This window comes from Leucoraja erinacea, chromosome 28 (genome assembly GCF_028641065.1).
Source record: "Leucoraja erinacea ecotype New England chromosome 28, Leri_hhj_1, whole genome shotgun sequence".
Taxonomy (NCBI): Eukaryota; Metazoa; Chordata; class Chondrichthyes; order Rajiformes; family Rajidae; genus Leucoraja; species Leucoraja erinaceus.
The window spans coordinates 4910111-4925177 of record NC_073404.1 but is presented as its reverse complement, the minus strand read 5'-3'; the positions used below and the strand labels follow the sequence as shown (position 1 = coordinate 4925177).

Below are 15067 nucleotides of genomic sequence, written 5' to 3'. Positions count from 1 at the left end.
AGTAGAAAGAAGTAACCCTTGCTGTCCCTCCCCCACCTAGTTCTCCGACTAGTCCCACTGATTAAAGTTATTGCTTGTATGCCTCGTTGTCACATTCCCCTTAGCCAACTATGAACCATTCTACATTATCTTGATCATCCTCACCTTCACACCTTGCCCTTCCATTTCTCTAGTATCCCTCTCCCCTGACTCTCAATCTGAAGAAGGGTCTCGACCCGAAATGTCACCCATTCCTTCTCTCCAGAGATGCTGCCTGACCCACTGAGTTACTCCAGCAATTTGTGTCAACCAGTATCTGCAGGTTCCTTCCGAACCAAAACCTGGAGCAAGTTTCTTCCCAGCGGTTGTCAGACAACTGGATCATCCTATCAAGAACGAGAGAACAGTCCTGAGCTACTATCTACCTCATTGGAGACCCTCACACTATCTTTAATCGGACACAATGCTGGGGTAACTCAGCGGGTCAGGCAGCATTCTGGAGGAAAAAGGAATAGGTGACATTTCGGATCGACATGTCTGAAAAAGGATCTTGACCCAAAACTTCACCTAGTCCTTTTTCTCCAGAGATGCTGCCTGACCCACTGAGTTACTCCAGCATTTTGTGTCTAACTCCAGTATACACCAGCATCTGCAGTTCCTTCCTACATGTCATTAATCGGACTTTACTAGACTTTATCTTGCACTGAATGTTATTCCCTTCATCCTGTATCTGTACGCTGTGGATGGCTTCATTGTAATCCTGTATAGTGTTTCCGCTGACTGGTTAGCATGCAACAAAAGTTTTTCACTGTTCATAAGATCATATGATAGGAGTGGAATTCGGCTTTTCGGTCCATCAAGTCTACTCCGCCATTCAATCATGGCTGATCTATCTCTCCTTCCTAACCCCGTTCTCCTGCCTTCTCCCCATAACCCCTGACACCCGTACTAATCAAGAATCACCGTTCCTTGGTACAGGTGACTATCAAACTAAACTTCAACGCTAGCAGCTTTCAAAATGCAAGCAGCAGGAGGAGAGATTGTGTGGGAGGGGTAGAAAGGATTTGGACTTTTCCGCGGGGGAGCATGCGGGTGTGCAGGCCTCTGTAAATTGCCGCTAATGTGTGAGGAGTGGATGAGAAAGTGGAATAACGTCAAACTTGTGCTTAAAAAGAAAAAAAAATGACAGTGCTGAAGTAACTCAGCGGGTCAGGCAGCATCTCTGGAGAACGTGGATATGACTTTTGGGCTCGGGACCCTCCTTCAGTTGGAAGGGTCCCGACCTGGAACGACACCTATCCACCTTCTCCAGAGTCGCTGCCTAACCTGCTGAGATACTCCAGCACTTTGTGTCTCTTTTTGTAAAGGTAAAGATAGCGGAGTCAGGGGATATGGGGAGAAGGTTGGAACGGGGTACTGATTGGGGATGATCAGCCACGATCACATTGAAGTGCTGGCTCGAAGGGCCAAAAGGCCTACTCCTGCACCTATTGTCTATTATCTACAGTTCCTTGTTTCTACGTAGAACTAGTGTGAAAGGGTGATCGATGGTCGGCGTGGACTCAGTGGGCTGAAGGGCCTGTTTTCATGCAGTATCTCTAAACTAAACTAAAACTCACACACTACTTTGGTGAGTGGTACACTTACCTATTGCAACACAGATTAAAGTGTGCAAAGGGGTTTTACAAAACAAAAGGCAGTATTTTTTTATACATGGCATAATAGAGGTTGTATACATGGCCCTTGGAAGTCAGCGAGCCCATCAAGATTCATTCTTATTGACGACAAGAATTAGGATTTCGTGAGTCGAGTCGGAATGAATGAAAATAGCAAGCAATGGTCCATTCACTGGTATAAGTTCCACTGTTGAATTAAGCAGGTCTTTGAACCCGTCAAGGAATTTTAAAGTTCCAGCTTTTACACCTAGGTTTAGGGATCAGGTGTATTATTGTAACGTGTACTATTGTCAGGTACAGTGAAAAGCTTTGTTTTGCACGCTATCAATCAGATCAGATACAACATACAGATATACAAGCAAGTCAAACTCAAGTACAATAGGTAGAGCAAAGGGGAAGATACAGAGTGTAGAATATAGTTCTCAGCATTGTAGCGCACCAGTTCCAGAGACAAAGTCCAATGTCCGCAATGGGGTAGAGGTGAATCAGACAGTACCCTAGCTTATGGAAGGACCGTTCAGAAGCTCGATAACAGAGGGGAAGAAGCTGTTTCTGAGACTGGTGGTGCGCGCTTCTGTACCTTCTGCCTGAGGGGACCAGGGAGAAGGAATGACCGGGGTGGGACAAGTCTTTGAAAATGTCGGCTGCTTTTTGAGGCAGCGTGAAGTGTAGATGGAGTCAGTGGTGGGGAGTCTGGTCTGTGCGATGGACTGGGCTGAATGGACTACAACGCCCTGCAATTTCTCGCCGTCTTGGGCAAAGCTGTTCCCAGACTAAGCTGTGGTGCAGCCCGACAGTATGCCTTCTATGGTGCATCTGTAGAGGTTTGTAAAAGTAATTGGAGACATGCCGAAATTCCTCACTCTCCCGAGGAAGTAGAGGCGTGGGTTCGCCTTCTTGGCTGTCGTGTCAATGCGGTTGCTGTGTGGTGTGGACTCGGTGAGCCGAAGGGCCCGTTAGCAAGTAACAACTTGGTCTAAACTATCACAGATCAGTGGTAATATTATGAAAGGTGACTATGACAATGGCAGATCATTGTAATATTAACATCAAGGAAGTTGAACCCGCGACCATTTCCACTTCAGCACTATTGATGATGATTGGGGCATGTACTCCACCAAGCTGCCTAAAGCGTTGTAAAGGGATATTCTAGCCAATATCAGGCTCTTTTATGCCACTCCATGGTTTACAATCCTGTTTGCTATCTGTACGGTAAAGGGCCTGCCCCACACTCAGGACAATTCAAAACCTCTGCCGAGTTTAAAGGACCTAATTTAAAATAAATCAAGATTGTGGTAATCTATGAACTCCTACAATCTTCCACGACTATGTTCACGAACTCCTACGAGTATGTCCACAAATTCCCACGACTGTTTCGATGACCTCCTTACGAGTAAAAAGTTGCAATTTCTTTCATCCCGACCATTTCTTCCCTCGTGGACATTTATTATCGGGCTGGAAAAAACGTCCCGACTTACCTGATGCCGCGAGTACCTACGGCTGGCATAACGAGCCGCTACGATATATCTATGAACTCCTACGGACTCGTTACGAACATTCTGCGAGTTTGAATCAAGGGAAAAAACTCGGGAGAATTCGTGAATAACTTGTCTCAAGTGAAACAAGCAGTAGCTGGGTGAGATTTACCCCAATGCCCTCAAGTGCAAAGTCCGGTTAGTTTAGCTTAGAGGTACAGCGTGGAGACAGGCCCTTCGGTTCACCGTGTCCACGCCGACCAGCGATCACCCACACACTAGATCTATCCTACACACTAGGGACAATGTAGAGGGCCAAGTAACCTCCAAACCTGCATATCTTTGGTATGTGGGAGGAAACCGGAGCGCCCGGAGAAAAACTGGGGAGAACATGCAGACTCTGTACAGACAGCACCCGTAGTCAGGATCGAACCCGGGTGTCAGGCGCTGTGAGGCAGCAACTCTACCGCTGCGCCGCCGGGCCGTGCTAAATGTGCTGTCCAAAGACAACGGGAGGAGAGGGAAATGCAACCAAACCGCTTTAAACTTTGCACCCTTAGTGCGGTTTAACATTCTGAACCTGGTGCTCTGTTTACATAACATGGAGTTAGTTGTTTTTCATTCCACACTCCGAGTTCTTGCAGATCGTAATCACCAATTGTAAATGTGAAGGTCATATGCACTAGCAAAGAAAACTGAAGGATTAGATCACTGCCTGTACTAGAAATTCAAGAGTCTTCTAACAAAAATAAAATCACTGTTTCCTCACAAAATACAAGGTCAAAATAACAACATTTATTGCCCACTAATATTGATTTCTCCAACTTCAAGTAACTCTTGTGTGAACCAGAGGACATAGGTTCAAGGTGAAGGGGAAGAGATTTAATAGGAATCTGAAGGGTAACTTTTTTTCACACAAAGGGTGGAGGATGTATGGGACAAGCTGCCGGAGGAGGTAGTTGAGACTGGGACTATCCCAACATTTAAGAAACAGTTAGACAGGTACAGTACATGGATAGGACAGGTTGGGAGGGATATGGACCAAGCACAGGCTGGTTGGACTAGTGTAGCTGGGATATGTTGGCCAGTGTGGGCAAGTTGGGCCGGAGGGCCTGTTTCAACATTGTATCACCCATATAAACTACCCTCAGAAAGATAGGACTCTATTCCTTGGAGCACAGTGGGGGTGAGGGGTGACCTTATAGAGGTGTACAAAATCATGAGAGGAATAGATCGGGTAGATGCGCAGAGTCTCTTGCCCAGAGTAGGGGAACCAAGAACCAGAGGACACTGGTTCAAAGTAGTCTTGAATCTCATTGTCTGTAACTTGTTTTCATCTGGCCCAGAACTAACAATGGCCTGTTTCCTTTATCATTGTTACTTTTTTGCATATCTTTCATTTATTCTATATCACCGTCTCTCTCGATTCCCTTTCACCCGACTCTCATCTGAAGAAAGGTCTCGACCCGAAATGTCACCTATTCCTTTTCCCCAGAGATACTGTCTGACCCGCTGAGTTACTCCAGCATTTTGTGCCCGTCTTCTGTTCCAACGCTGCTCCATGTTCTATGATTAGCAGAAATGCTGTGAAATCCAGTGTGTTTCTTTAACACGGTGGCTCAGCGGTAGAGTTGCTGCCTTACAGCGCTTGCAGCGCCTTCGACCCGGGTTCGATCCCGGCTACGAGTGCTGTCTGTACGTTTGTACGTTCTCCCCGTGACCTGCTGGGTTTTCTCCGAGATCTTCGGTTTCCTCCCACACTCCAAAGACGTGCAGGTTTGTAGGTAAATTGGTTTGGTAAATGTAAAAATAGTCCCTATTGTCAATATAGTGATAGTGTTAATGTGCGGGGATCGCTGGTAAAGTGCCGACGTGGTGGGCTGAAGGGCCTGCTTGTTGCGCTGTCTCTCGAAACTAAACTAAATAAAACCAGCTGAATCGGGATCATGAATTGCCATCACACTCACCTGCAGATCGAATGGTTCTATCCCGGGGGCGTGCATCTTGACGGTGAATCCCGTATCCTGGATGACGATGACTTCCTGGTCATTCCCATCATCGGCACGAGTCTCACCCTCTCCCTTCTCGTTGTGGTCTTCTGCCTCCGTGTGGCTGTGCCCACTGTCCCCATTCACGAGTGGCATGCCTGAGGAATGGGCTGCAACAAGAGAATATCGGATGAATTAAAACAACCGGCTCTGCACGAGTCCCCGAGTCATAGGAGCAGACGATAAGACACAAAGTGCTGGAGTAACTCAGCGGACCAGGCAGCATCTCGGGGGTAAAGGGATAGGTGGCGTTTTGGGTCGAGACCCCGCATCAGACAGAGTGCCAGGAAGGGGGGGGGGGGGGGGGGGGACCTAGAGGTGTGGGAAGGTACAGAACAAAGCAGAGCCGGCACCGATGGCTCAGGAAATGTGGAGCCCACAATGGTCCATTGTTGGCAGTGGGACGTGGTGATAACAAAGGAATACAAATGGTAAAAATAGCGAGAGGACTAGGATGGAGAGAGAGGGGATGCAATTAGGCCATTTGATACATCGAGTCTATTCTCTCCCATCAAATTTGGCTGATCATTAACCCTGCACTTCCAATAACCGACATGTCACTAAGAGTAAACTAATGAGGGCAGCACAGTGGCGCAGCTGATAAAGCCCGTGCCTCATAGCGCCAGAGGCCCGTGTTCGATCCTGACCTCAGCTGCTGTCTGTGCGGAGTTTGCACGTTTTCCCCGTGACCGCACGTGGGTTTCCTCTGGGAACTCTAGTTTCCTCCCACATCCACAAAGGCGTGCAAGTTTGTAGATTAATTGGCCACTAAATTGCCCCCGATGTGTAGGTCGACATAGAACTAGTGTGAACGGGAGATCGATGGTCAGCGAGGACTCTGTGGGCCGAATGGCCTGATTCCATGCTGCATCACTAAATCAAAGGAGTGCTTTATGAACAGGTCGATTTTCTGCACAAGTAGTAACGAGGAACTGCAGGTACTGATTTATCAAAAGTGCTGGAGTAACTCAGCGGGTCAGGAAGCACCTCTGGAAAACATAGATAGGTGTCATTTCAGGTTGCAACCCTTCTTCAGACCCTGTACGTTCGGGACTGGCCAAATGAAATCTTTGTGATGTACAATTTGTGATACACATATGTATTCAATTGTACAAACCTTTTAATGTTGCTTCAGGGAAAAATTAAACTAGAGACCTCATAATATTTATCTTTTTCATCTTGGGGTGAGAACAGGGAAGGGAATACATTATCACAGACAGCTGCCTCCTTCTGTGGGATAATGAAGCAGGAGTCAATCAATGCAGAATTCACCCATGGCACAGTACCCAGTTAATTGCAACTCCAATGCTTCCTGCTAAATTATATTCATCTGTTCTCCACAACAAACGTGCACATTAACCATTTGATGATAGGGTAGCACGGTGGCGCAGCGGTAGAGTCGCTGCCTTACAGCGCCAGAGACCAGGGTTCGATCCTGACGACGGGTGCTGACTGTAGGAAGTTTGTATGTTCTCCCCATGACCTGCGTGGGTTTTCTCCGGGAGCTCTGGTTTCCTCTAACACTCCAGAGACCTACAGGTCTGCAGGCTAACTGGCTTTAGTAAAAATGGTAAATTGTTCCCCAGTGTGTAGGATAGTGTTAGTGTGCGGAGATTGCTGGTCGGTGGGCCAAAGGGCTTGTATGCAGGCAGTGTCTCTAAACTAAACTAAACTGCAAGGAACTAACTACTTATATTCATGCCTATTAATGAGACATTGAGAATGCAATTGAGCACAGACCACGTCAGACACACAGGCCACATTAACAGGTTTAATTCTGCAGAGCTTGTGGGGGGGGGGGGATCGGGGTTGTTACCATAAGACCACACAAGCAAAATTAGGCCTTTCGGCCTGTTGAGTCTGCTCTATTATTCCCTCTCAACCCCATTCCCCAGCCTTGTCCCTGTAACCTTTGTCCCCCTTATTAACCATGAACCCTTTCGATCTCCACTTAAAAAATATCCAACAACTTGTCTGTGGCAATGAATTCCACAGGTTCACCACCCTCTGGTTAATGAAATTCCTCCACATTTCCTTTCTGAAGGTACATCCTTTTATTCTGAGGCTGTGCCCTTTGGTTCTATACTCTCCCACTACTGGAAACATCCTCTCCACATCCAATCTATCTTGGCCTTTCATTGTTTCTATGAGATTCCTCCTCATCCTTGTAAACTCCAGGGAAGTCAGGCCCAGAGCCATCAAGCGCTCCTCATATGTTAACCTAAACATCGCAGACGATGACACAGCTTTACTTCTGGAGGCAATAAAGATTATTTTCCGTGTTATCTGAGCTGGCACAGTCTAAGGTATATGATTCGGTTTAAATGGTTTAAAGTGAGAGGGGGAAATATTTAATAGGAACTTGAGGGGTGACCTTTTCCACAGAAAAGGTGGTGGGCGCATGGAACGAGCTGCCGGAGGAGGTCGTTGAGGCAGGTACTATCGTGATGTTTAGACAGGTATATGGATAGGATAGGTTTATGGAGGGTTATGGGCCAAAGGTGCTCAGGGGTGGGTCTAGTTCAGGGGTGGGGAACCTGCGGCCTTCTAGGTCATTAAGTGCGGCCTTTTGAATGAATCCAAATTTTGTAGAACAAATCCATTTATTTTTATTTAAATGTTTTTGTTCGTCTTTTATTATTTTTATTTTAATCTTAAAATGAAGATATTTAAAATATCAAAGAATAAAGGAAGATTCAACAAAATAATCCTCCCCGACTGACGGACACAATTAAAACATTAGTAAGTCATGAGGGCTATTTTAACCAAATAATGTACATTTTGAAGTATATCTAATTGAAGTTTCTTGGATGCGGCCTTATTAGATCACTTAATGTGGCCTTCCAACATGAAAAGGTTCCCCACCCCTGGTCTAGTGTATATGGGGCATGGTGGCCAGTGTGGGCATGTTGGGCCGAAGGGCCTGTTTCCACGCTGTAGGACTCTATGACTGAGTTACTGGACCGGTGAGCTAGACCGATGAATGATTCTAGTTCAAATCCAACCCTGACATTTCTGCGCTATAAATGGAGCAGGAAGGGAAGTGGGGTAAAGGCCAAGATCGGATCAACACGAGCTTACTGAGGTCTTCAGGGCTATATGGCTCAACATTTGTTCGCTTTCTTATGTTAGTGCTGTGTTAAAGGCAAAACTAGGTAATTAGATCCAGTTAAAATACAACAGTACAGCACAGGAACAGCCCATTCCACCCACTATGCTTGTAATGAATATGATGCCAATACCATCTCTTAACTGATAGATTCTTGGTTCGTACAGGTGTCAGGGAAGAAGGTAGAGGAATGGGATTGAGAGGGAAAGATAGACCAACCGTGATTGAATGGCGGAGTGGACAATGCGCCCAATGGCCTCATTCTGTGCCTATTACTTATGACGATATTTCTCAACACATCTTTACAAAGTTATTCTTGCTAAAGATCGTTAGAAGTCCATCTTTCAACTTCACGCAAACATTTTAGCATCATGTGCTGAGCGAAACCAAGTCACCAGGATCTGGGACAAAATAAGGCACAGTGCCGGAGTAACTCAGCGGGTCAGCCAGCATCTCTGGATTCACATAGTCACAGAGTGATACAGTGTGGAAACACACCCTTCAGCCCAACTTACCCACACTGGCACAACAATGTCCCAGCTACACTGGTCCCACCTGCCCGCGCTTGGGCCAGTTCCCTCCAAACCTGTCCTATCCATGTACCTGTCTAATTGTTTTTTTAAACAATGGGATAGTCCCAGCCTCAACTACCTCCTCCGGCAGCTTGTTCCATACATCCCCCACCCTTTGTGTGAAAAAGTTACCCCTCAGATTCCTATTAAATCTTTTCCCCTTCACCTTGAACCTATATCCTCTGGTCCTCGATTCCCCTACTCTGGGCAAGAGACTCTGCATCCACCCGATCTATTCCTCTCATGATTTTGTACACCTCTATAAGATTCCCCTTTCATCCTCCTGCACTACATTGAATAGAGGCCCAGCCTACTCAACCTCTCCCTATAGCTCACACCCTCTAGTCCTGGCAACATCCTCATAAATCTTCTCTGAACCCTTTCAAGCTTGACAGTATCTTTCCTATAACATGGTGCCCAGAACTGAACACAATATTCTAAATGCCGTCTCACCAACGTCTTATACAAATGCAACATGACCTCCCAACTTTATTACTCAATACTCTGACTGACGAAGGCCAAAGTGCCAAAAGCCTTTTTGACCACCATCTCTGGAGGACGTGAATAGGTGACGATCTGGGTCGGGACCCTTCTTCAGTCTCAGTGGATCGTTGTGTTTCCAGTTGCTTGTCACTTGTCCCTGTCCCATTTTTACTCCAACCTGATCTCCTAAATTTATATGATAATGCTCAACACTAATGTGAAGAAGGGTCCCGACTTGAATCTTCGTCTCCAGGGATGTCGCCTGATCAGCCGAGTTACTCCAGCACTTTCTGTCTTTTTTTGTAAACCACTGTCTGCAGTTCCTCGTTCCTACCTGCGGGACAAAACAGTCACGTCTAGTTCGGTCGGGGAGTTAAGGAGGGATTCAGTCTTCCACGGGTTAAAATGTGCCATCCAAACACAAGAAAATAATTAAACGCTGTCAAATATCACACTGAATAAATCGGTGGTGGCCAGAATTACAGCTGCCAGCTTTAAGCATCAGCTGGTTTCAGCTGCACAATTAATATAATTAGCCGGCTACTCTCTACCAAGAACAGAGGGTTTATTTTGATTTGTGTAGGAAGGAACTGCAGATGCTGGTTTAAACCGAAGACAGACACAAAAAGCTGGAGCAACTCAGCGGACAGGCAGCATCTCTGGAGAGAAGGAATGGGTGGCGTTCAGGGTTTCAGACTTTATTTTGATTTGCCTTTCCATATCCACCTGGCTCGGCGTGAAGAAGTCTCTTTCTCTTGCTTCTCCTCCGTAGAGCCGTTGCGTGTTGGCTCGCCCCCTCTGCAGTGACAGGGAGTTCCGAGCAGCATGGCGGGCTCAACATTCCCGCCACTTTTCCATCTGCCTGCCTCCTCGTCCCTTTCAAGCCGCGGTCATTTGTTCGCGGCGGGGCAGAGCCCACCGGCGAATCCCGCTTTCCACCCCTTCTCGCACTCTCGGGGCGCGGAGCCACAAGGTCAAGTGCCGGCAAGGCAGCAAGCCCGTGGTTTAATGGTGAACGGCGGCACAAGCCGTCTCCGGGGGGATGATCATCGGTGGCCACCAGCTCGGCGCAAGGCTGCTTCGTCCGACCCTCTCTAGCGCCACCTTCCTGTAGAAGACCACACTCCGGGCTACAGCTCGATAATTCGCTCCACGAGCCCAGGCCGGTGATTTTCTCTCTCTCTGCCACTTCTGCCGGGTCAGCTTTTTCCAGGGGGGTCTCCTCGGAGTACGGCGTGTTGTCCTCGCCGCAGTCCGTGCACTCTGGCCTAGGATCAGCTTGCCAGACCCAAGGCGGGCAGTCGCGGTCTTCCACCTGCCCCGTGACCTCGTCAAGGGCGTGAGGGAGGCCGCCAGACTCCGGCTCGCAATCCACCAGGCGCTGCGTCTCCCTGTTCACACCACCTTCCTCCTGGACCGACGGGACTGCTTCTCCTCCAAGACCGTCCTCGAAGCCGGCAATGTCAAAAGCTGGGGATGCGCGGCGGCACTTTGGGCTGAAGCCGTGGGCTGTGGTGCTGCTCAAGATGAGGTCAGGGTAAACTTGCGAAGACTGTACCCCAGCTTGCACGGTTTTATCCGAGGTGTGGGCATGGGACGGTGGTTCTGCCTGAGGGTCGGGCAGCAGTGGTGCGCGGTCCGCGTGCGGGTGGTCTACACCCCGCGGCCTCATCAGCAACGAGTCCGTCAGGAGCTTGCAACTGGTAAAGACCCGGTTACCCATCGCAGGCCGGCCCGTCAACCGAGGGGCAATCCAGCCGTGTCACTGCTGAGGAACAGGACGAGGGGGCGAGACCGATGTGGAACGGCAAAACTGGGAACGCGAGGACAGAACGGATGAGGAACGAGACCGATGAGCAACACGACGATGGGAAGCCTGGCTGCTACAGATGTCCAAAATGAACGGGATTCAGAGTGAAACCAGCTCCCACACCGAGCTTGCGGAGCAGACTGAGATCTGAGAGAGAGCGGGGCAAAGCCTCCGGAATATTTCCAGTGGCCTAATGAAACCTCACGGCAGCTGTGACGGTCAACTCCCCACGTGCCTATGCGTGGATTTCTGGCGTGTCGATGCACATTGACTGTGGACATCAAGGACACAGGCCCCGGCCCAACATCACACTTCTTTGCAACAGGCATGTTGTGAAGATTTAAAAAAACTCTTGCTATGGCTTGTAAAACAGCCGGGTGTAAGACAGCGTTAACATCAATCTCTCCGCCCAGGAGAGAGGGGGATGCGTGCCGATTTTTGTTACCCGGAGAATCCGAGCAAGCGGAGATTCTGATGGGAATAAAGGCTGCTCTTTCAGGCAGCGTGACATCCATTACAATCAGCCTGTTCAAAGCTCTTGCTTGGCAGCAGCTGTGAGAAAGTGTCAAAGGCAGCTTCACGAGCCATCAGCTGAGGGCTACTCACTCACACCAGCGTCCACTTGCACCTACACTGAGCCTGACTGCAAGACCTGGACACATCTTCCAACTTAAACTGGAAAGGGTGCAGAGAAGATTTACGAGGATGTTGACAGGACTCGAGGGCCTGAGCTACAGGGAGAGGTTGGGCAGGCGAGTAGTTTGTTCCTTGGAGTGCAGGAGGACGAGGGGTGACCTTTGGAGGTGTATCAAATCATGAGGGGAATAGATTTTGTTTAATTTTAGAGATATTTATGAAACATGTTGTTTCCACACGGACCAGTGATCTCCGCACATTAACATTACCCTACATACACTGGGGACAATTTTACATTTACACCAAGCCAATTGACTTACAAACCTGTACATCTTTGGAGTGTGGGAGGAAACCAAAGATCTCGGAGAAAACCCACACAGGTCACGGGAAGAACGTACAAACTCCGCACAGACAGCACCCGTAGTCAGGATCGAGGAGCTGTAAGGCAGTGGCTCTACCTCTGCGCCAATGTGCCACCATTGGAAGTTGCAAAGGGTGCAGAGAAGATTTACGAGGTTGTTGCCAGGACTCGAGGGCCTGAGCTATCGGGAGAAGTTGGGCAGGCCAGGACTTTATTCCTTGCAGCCACTCATGAGGGGGATAGTTTTAGTTTAATTTTTAGGGATACAATGTGGACACCAGCCCTTTGGCCTACTGAGTCCAACCAACGCCAACCAACAAACAGCTCTACACCAGTTCTATCCTACACACACCAAGGACAATTTACAGAAGGTAATTAACCTATAAACCTGCACGTCTTTTGGAAAGTGGGAGGAAACCAGAGCACCTGGAGAAAACCCATGCAGTCACAGGGGGAATGTACAAACTCCGTAGCGACAGCACTCGTAGTCAGGATGGAACCCAGGCCTCTGGCACTGTGAGGCAGCATTCTGCTGTTGCGCTACTGTGCTGTCCGGTGAATAAGATGAATGCTCAGAGTTTTTCACGTGAATCAAAAACCAGAGGGCATAGGTTCAAGGTGAGAGGGGCAAGATTTAACACGAACCCGAGAGGCAACTATATCAATTGGATCTATGGAACGAGCTGCCGGAGGAGGTAGTTGAGGCAGGTATTATAACAACATTTCAAAGAGACTTGGACAGGAAAGGTTTAGAGGCATATGGGCCAAACATAGGCAAATGGGTCGAGTTTAGATGGGGGACCTTGGTCAGCATGATCGAGTTGGGCCGAAGGGCCTGTTTCGTACTGAATGACTCTTTGACTCTAATACAATAAATAGGGGAACATTTGCATCCAGCCTGGCTTGAGTTCAACAAATCAGTCGTAGAAACAGAAAACGGGCAAATAATCTCACGTCTGAAAAACTCAAAATAGTCCAAAAACATGGAGGCAGAAGTCTCCCTTTTAAATAATTGAAAAAAATGCTTTTTCAGGAATCAACTATTTTTGGAAAGCCATTAACTAAATGCTGTCTGACCCCCCTGGGTTGCTCCAGCTTTTTGTGTCTGTCTTCGGTTTAAACCAGCATCTGCAGTTCCTCCCTACACATTAACTAAATGCAATTGACTTTGTGCAGGTCAAGCTAAAAAGGTTATGGTATAAAATCAAGGAGCCCAAAATGGATGAAGCTCCAAGGATCAACAACTTAATGAAAAGATTAACAAGGCACAGTAATCAACAGCCACATGTCAGTGCATCCATGTTTGGACTCGCTACCATGGCCAAGTGTGTTAGAAGAAGGATCCCAACCTGAAACGTCACCTATCCATGTTCTCCAGACATGCTGCCCGACCCGCTGACTGACTCCAGCACTTTGTGTCTTAATTAGTTTAGTTTGGAGTAGGGACAATTGACATCTATACCAAGCCAATTAACCTATAAACCTGTACATCTTTGGAGTGTGGAAGGGAACTGCAGATCCCAGAGTAAACCCACTCGGTCACAGGGAGAACGTACAAACTCCGTACAGACAAGCACCCACAATCAGGATCAAACCCGGGTCTCGGGCGCTGTGAGGCAACAACTCTACTGTTGGCCACCGTGCCACACTATCTTTGGCAAAATTATCTTTGAATGTGTGAAAAATGGATACAAGGCGACTGCAAAGCGATATTAGGCTGTTGCTGAGGGTCAAAGGAACGAAAATATGTAATGAACTTTCAGGTCTGGTGCAATCTTGATTGGAAAAAACAAATAAAATGATGACACTCAGTACCAAACATTGATATGGTACAAAGTGCTGGAGTAACTCAGCGGGTCAGGCAACATCGGGGCATATGGATAGGTGACGTTTCGGGTCGGAACCTTTCTTCATACAGACATGGAGAGGTGATTATTTTTAATTTCAGATTTCAGATTGATATTCCATTTCTCTTCCTATGGTCCCGTCCTAACCTGAAACATCGTCTTTCCATGTTCTCCAGAGATGCTTCCTGACCCGTTGAGTTACTCCAGCACTTTGTGTCTTCTTTTCTGCAAACCAATATCTGCAGTTCCTTTTCACGCTGGATCTCCAAACTGAACTAAATAAGTGGACGCAAAGTGCTGGAGTCACTCAGCGGGTCAGGCAGCATCTCTTGGAGAACATGGATAGGTGACGTTTTCGGGTCGGGACCTTCCTTTAGACCTGACCCATCTCCTGTCCATGTTCTTCAGAGAAGCTGCCTGACCTGCTGAGTTACTCCAGCACTTTGTGCCTTTTTTTTTGTAGATCTGCAGTTCCTTGTGCCTCCATTAATATTGTACAGATCTGCAACTTGGTCTATCATCTATCATTGCGGGGAGATAAGAGGTCAGAATACAAATTTCTAGTTAATCTTTACAAAGTAGTTCAGCCTGCGTTAGGTGTGAATTAAGGTCGAAGTCCTTTGTCTCTTCCTTCCAGCCAGAAACAGCCAGATTTATTTTCCTCATACCACAAACGCAGCTGAGAACAGCTAACCTCTCCCTCTCGGGAAAACGTAACAAGTGCCAACGAGGACTGGAAATTAAATTCAGTCCCCTTAACCTAGCAAACTGCGCATAGAGTGCCTAGCACACTGCCACCCTCTGCTCACTGAATGCCACACAGATATTTCTCCAGCCTCCCCTCTGAGAGACATAAGATTGTCCCTATAACAACAACCAGATCATTTTCTTTAAATGGCCTGTGATCTATTAGTCACGTAATGGCAGGCAAAACAAATCTTTGAACGCCGCCGAACCAAAAACAAGGTCAGGATCGTTTAACATAACAACGTTCATGTGAATGGGGGCGAGGATTGGTATTTAAACCACAAAAAATATGTATTTGAACAAATATGGGGCATGAAATTCATT

The 15067-nt window shown here is 47.6% G+C and overlaps 1 protein-coding gene across 4 annotated transcripts in view; it reads right to left on the bottom strand.

The window, feature by feature from the left end:
• Positions 1 to 15067, bottom strand: part of cluha (clustered mitochondria (cluA/CLU1) homolog a) — a 105436-nt gene that overhangs the window by 75528 nt on the left and 14841 nt on the right. For 3 of the 4 annotated variants that reach the window (XM_055657564.1, XM_055657566.1, XM_055657567.1), the window contains exon 2: positions 5098 to 5288. In XM_055657564.1, coding sequence (XP_055513539.1) covers positions 5098 to 5288 — 191 coding nt within the window. Of the gene's footprint in view, positions 1 to 5097; positions 5289 to 10068; positions 11193 to 15067 lie in introns of those variants that run through there. The other variant, XM_055657568.1, reaches the window with a different exon arrangement.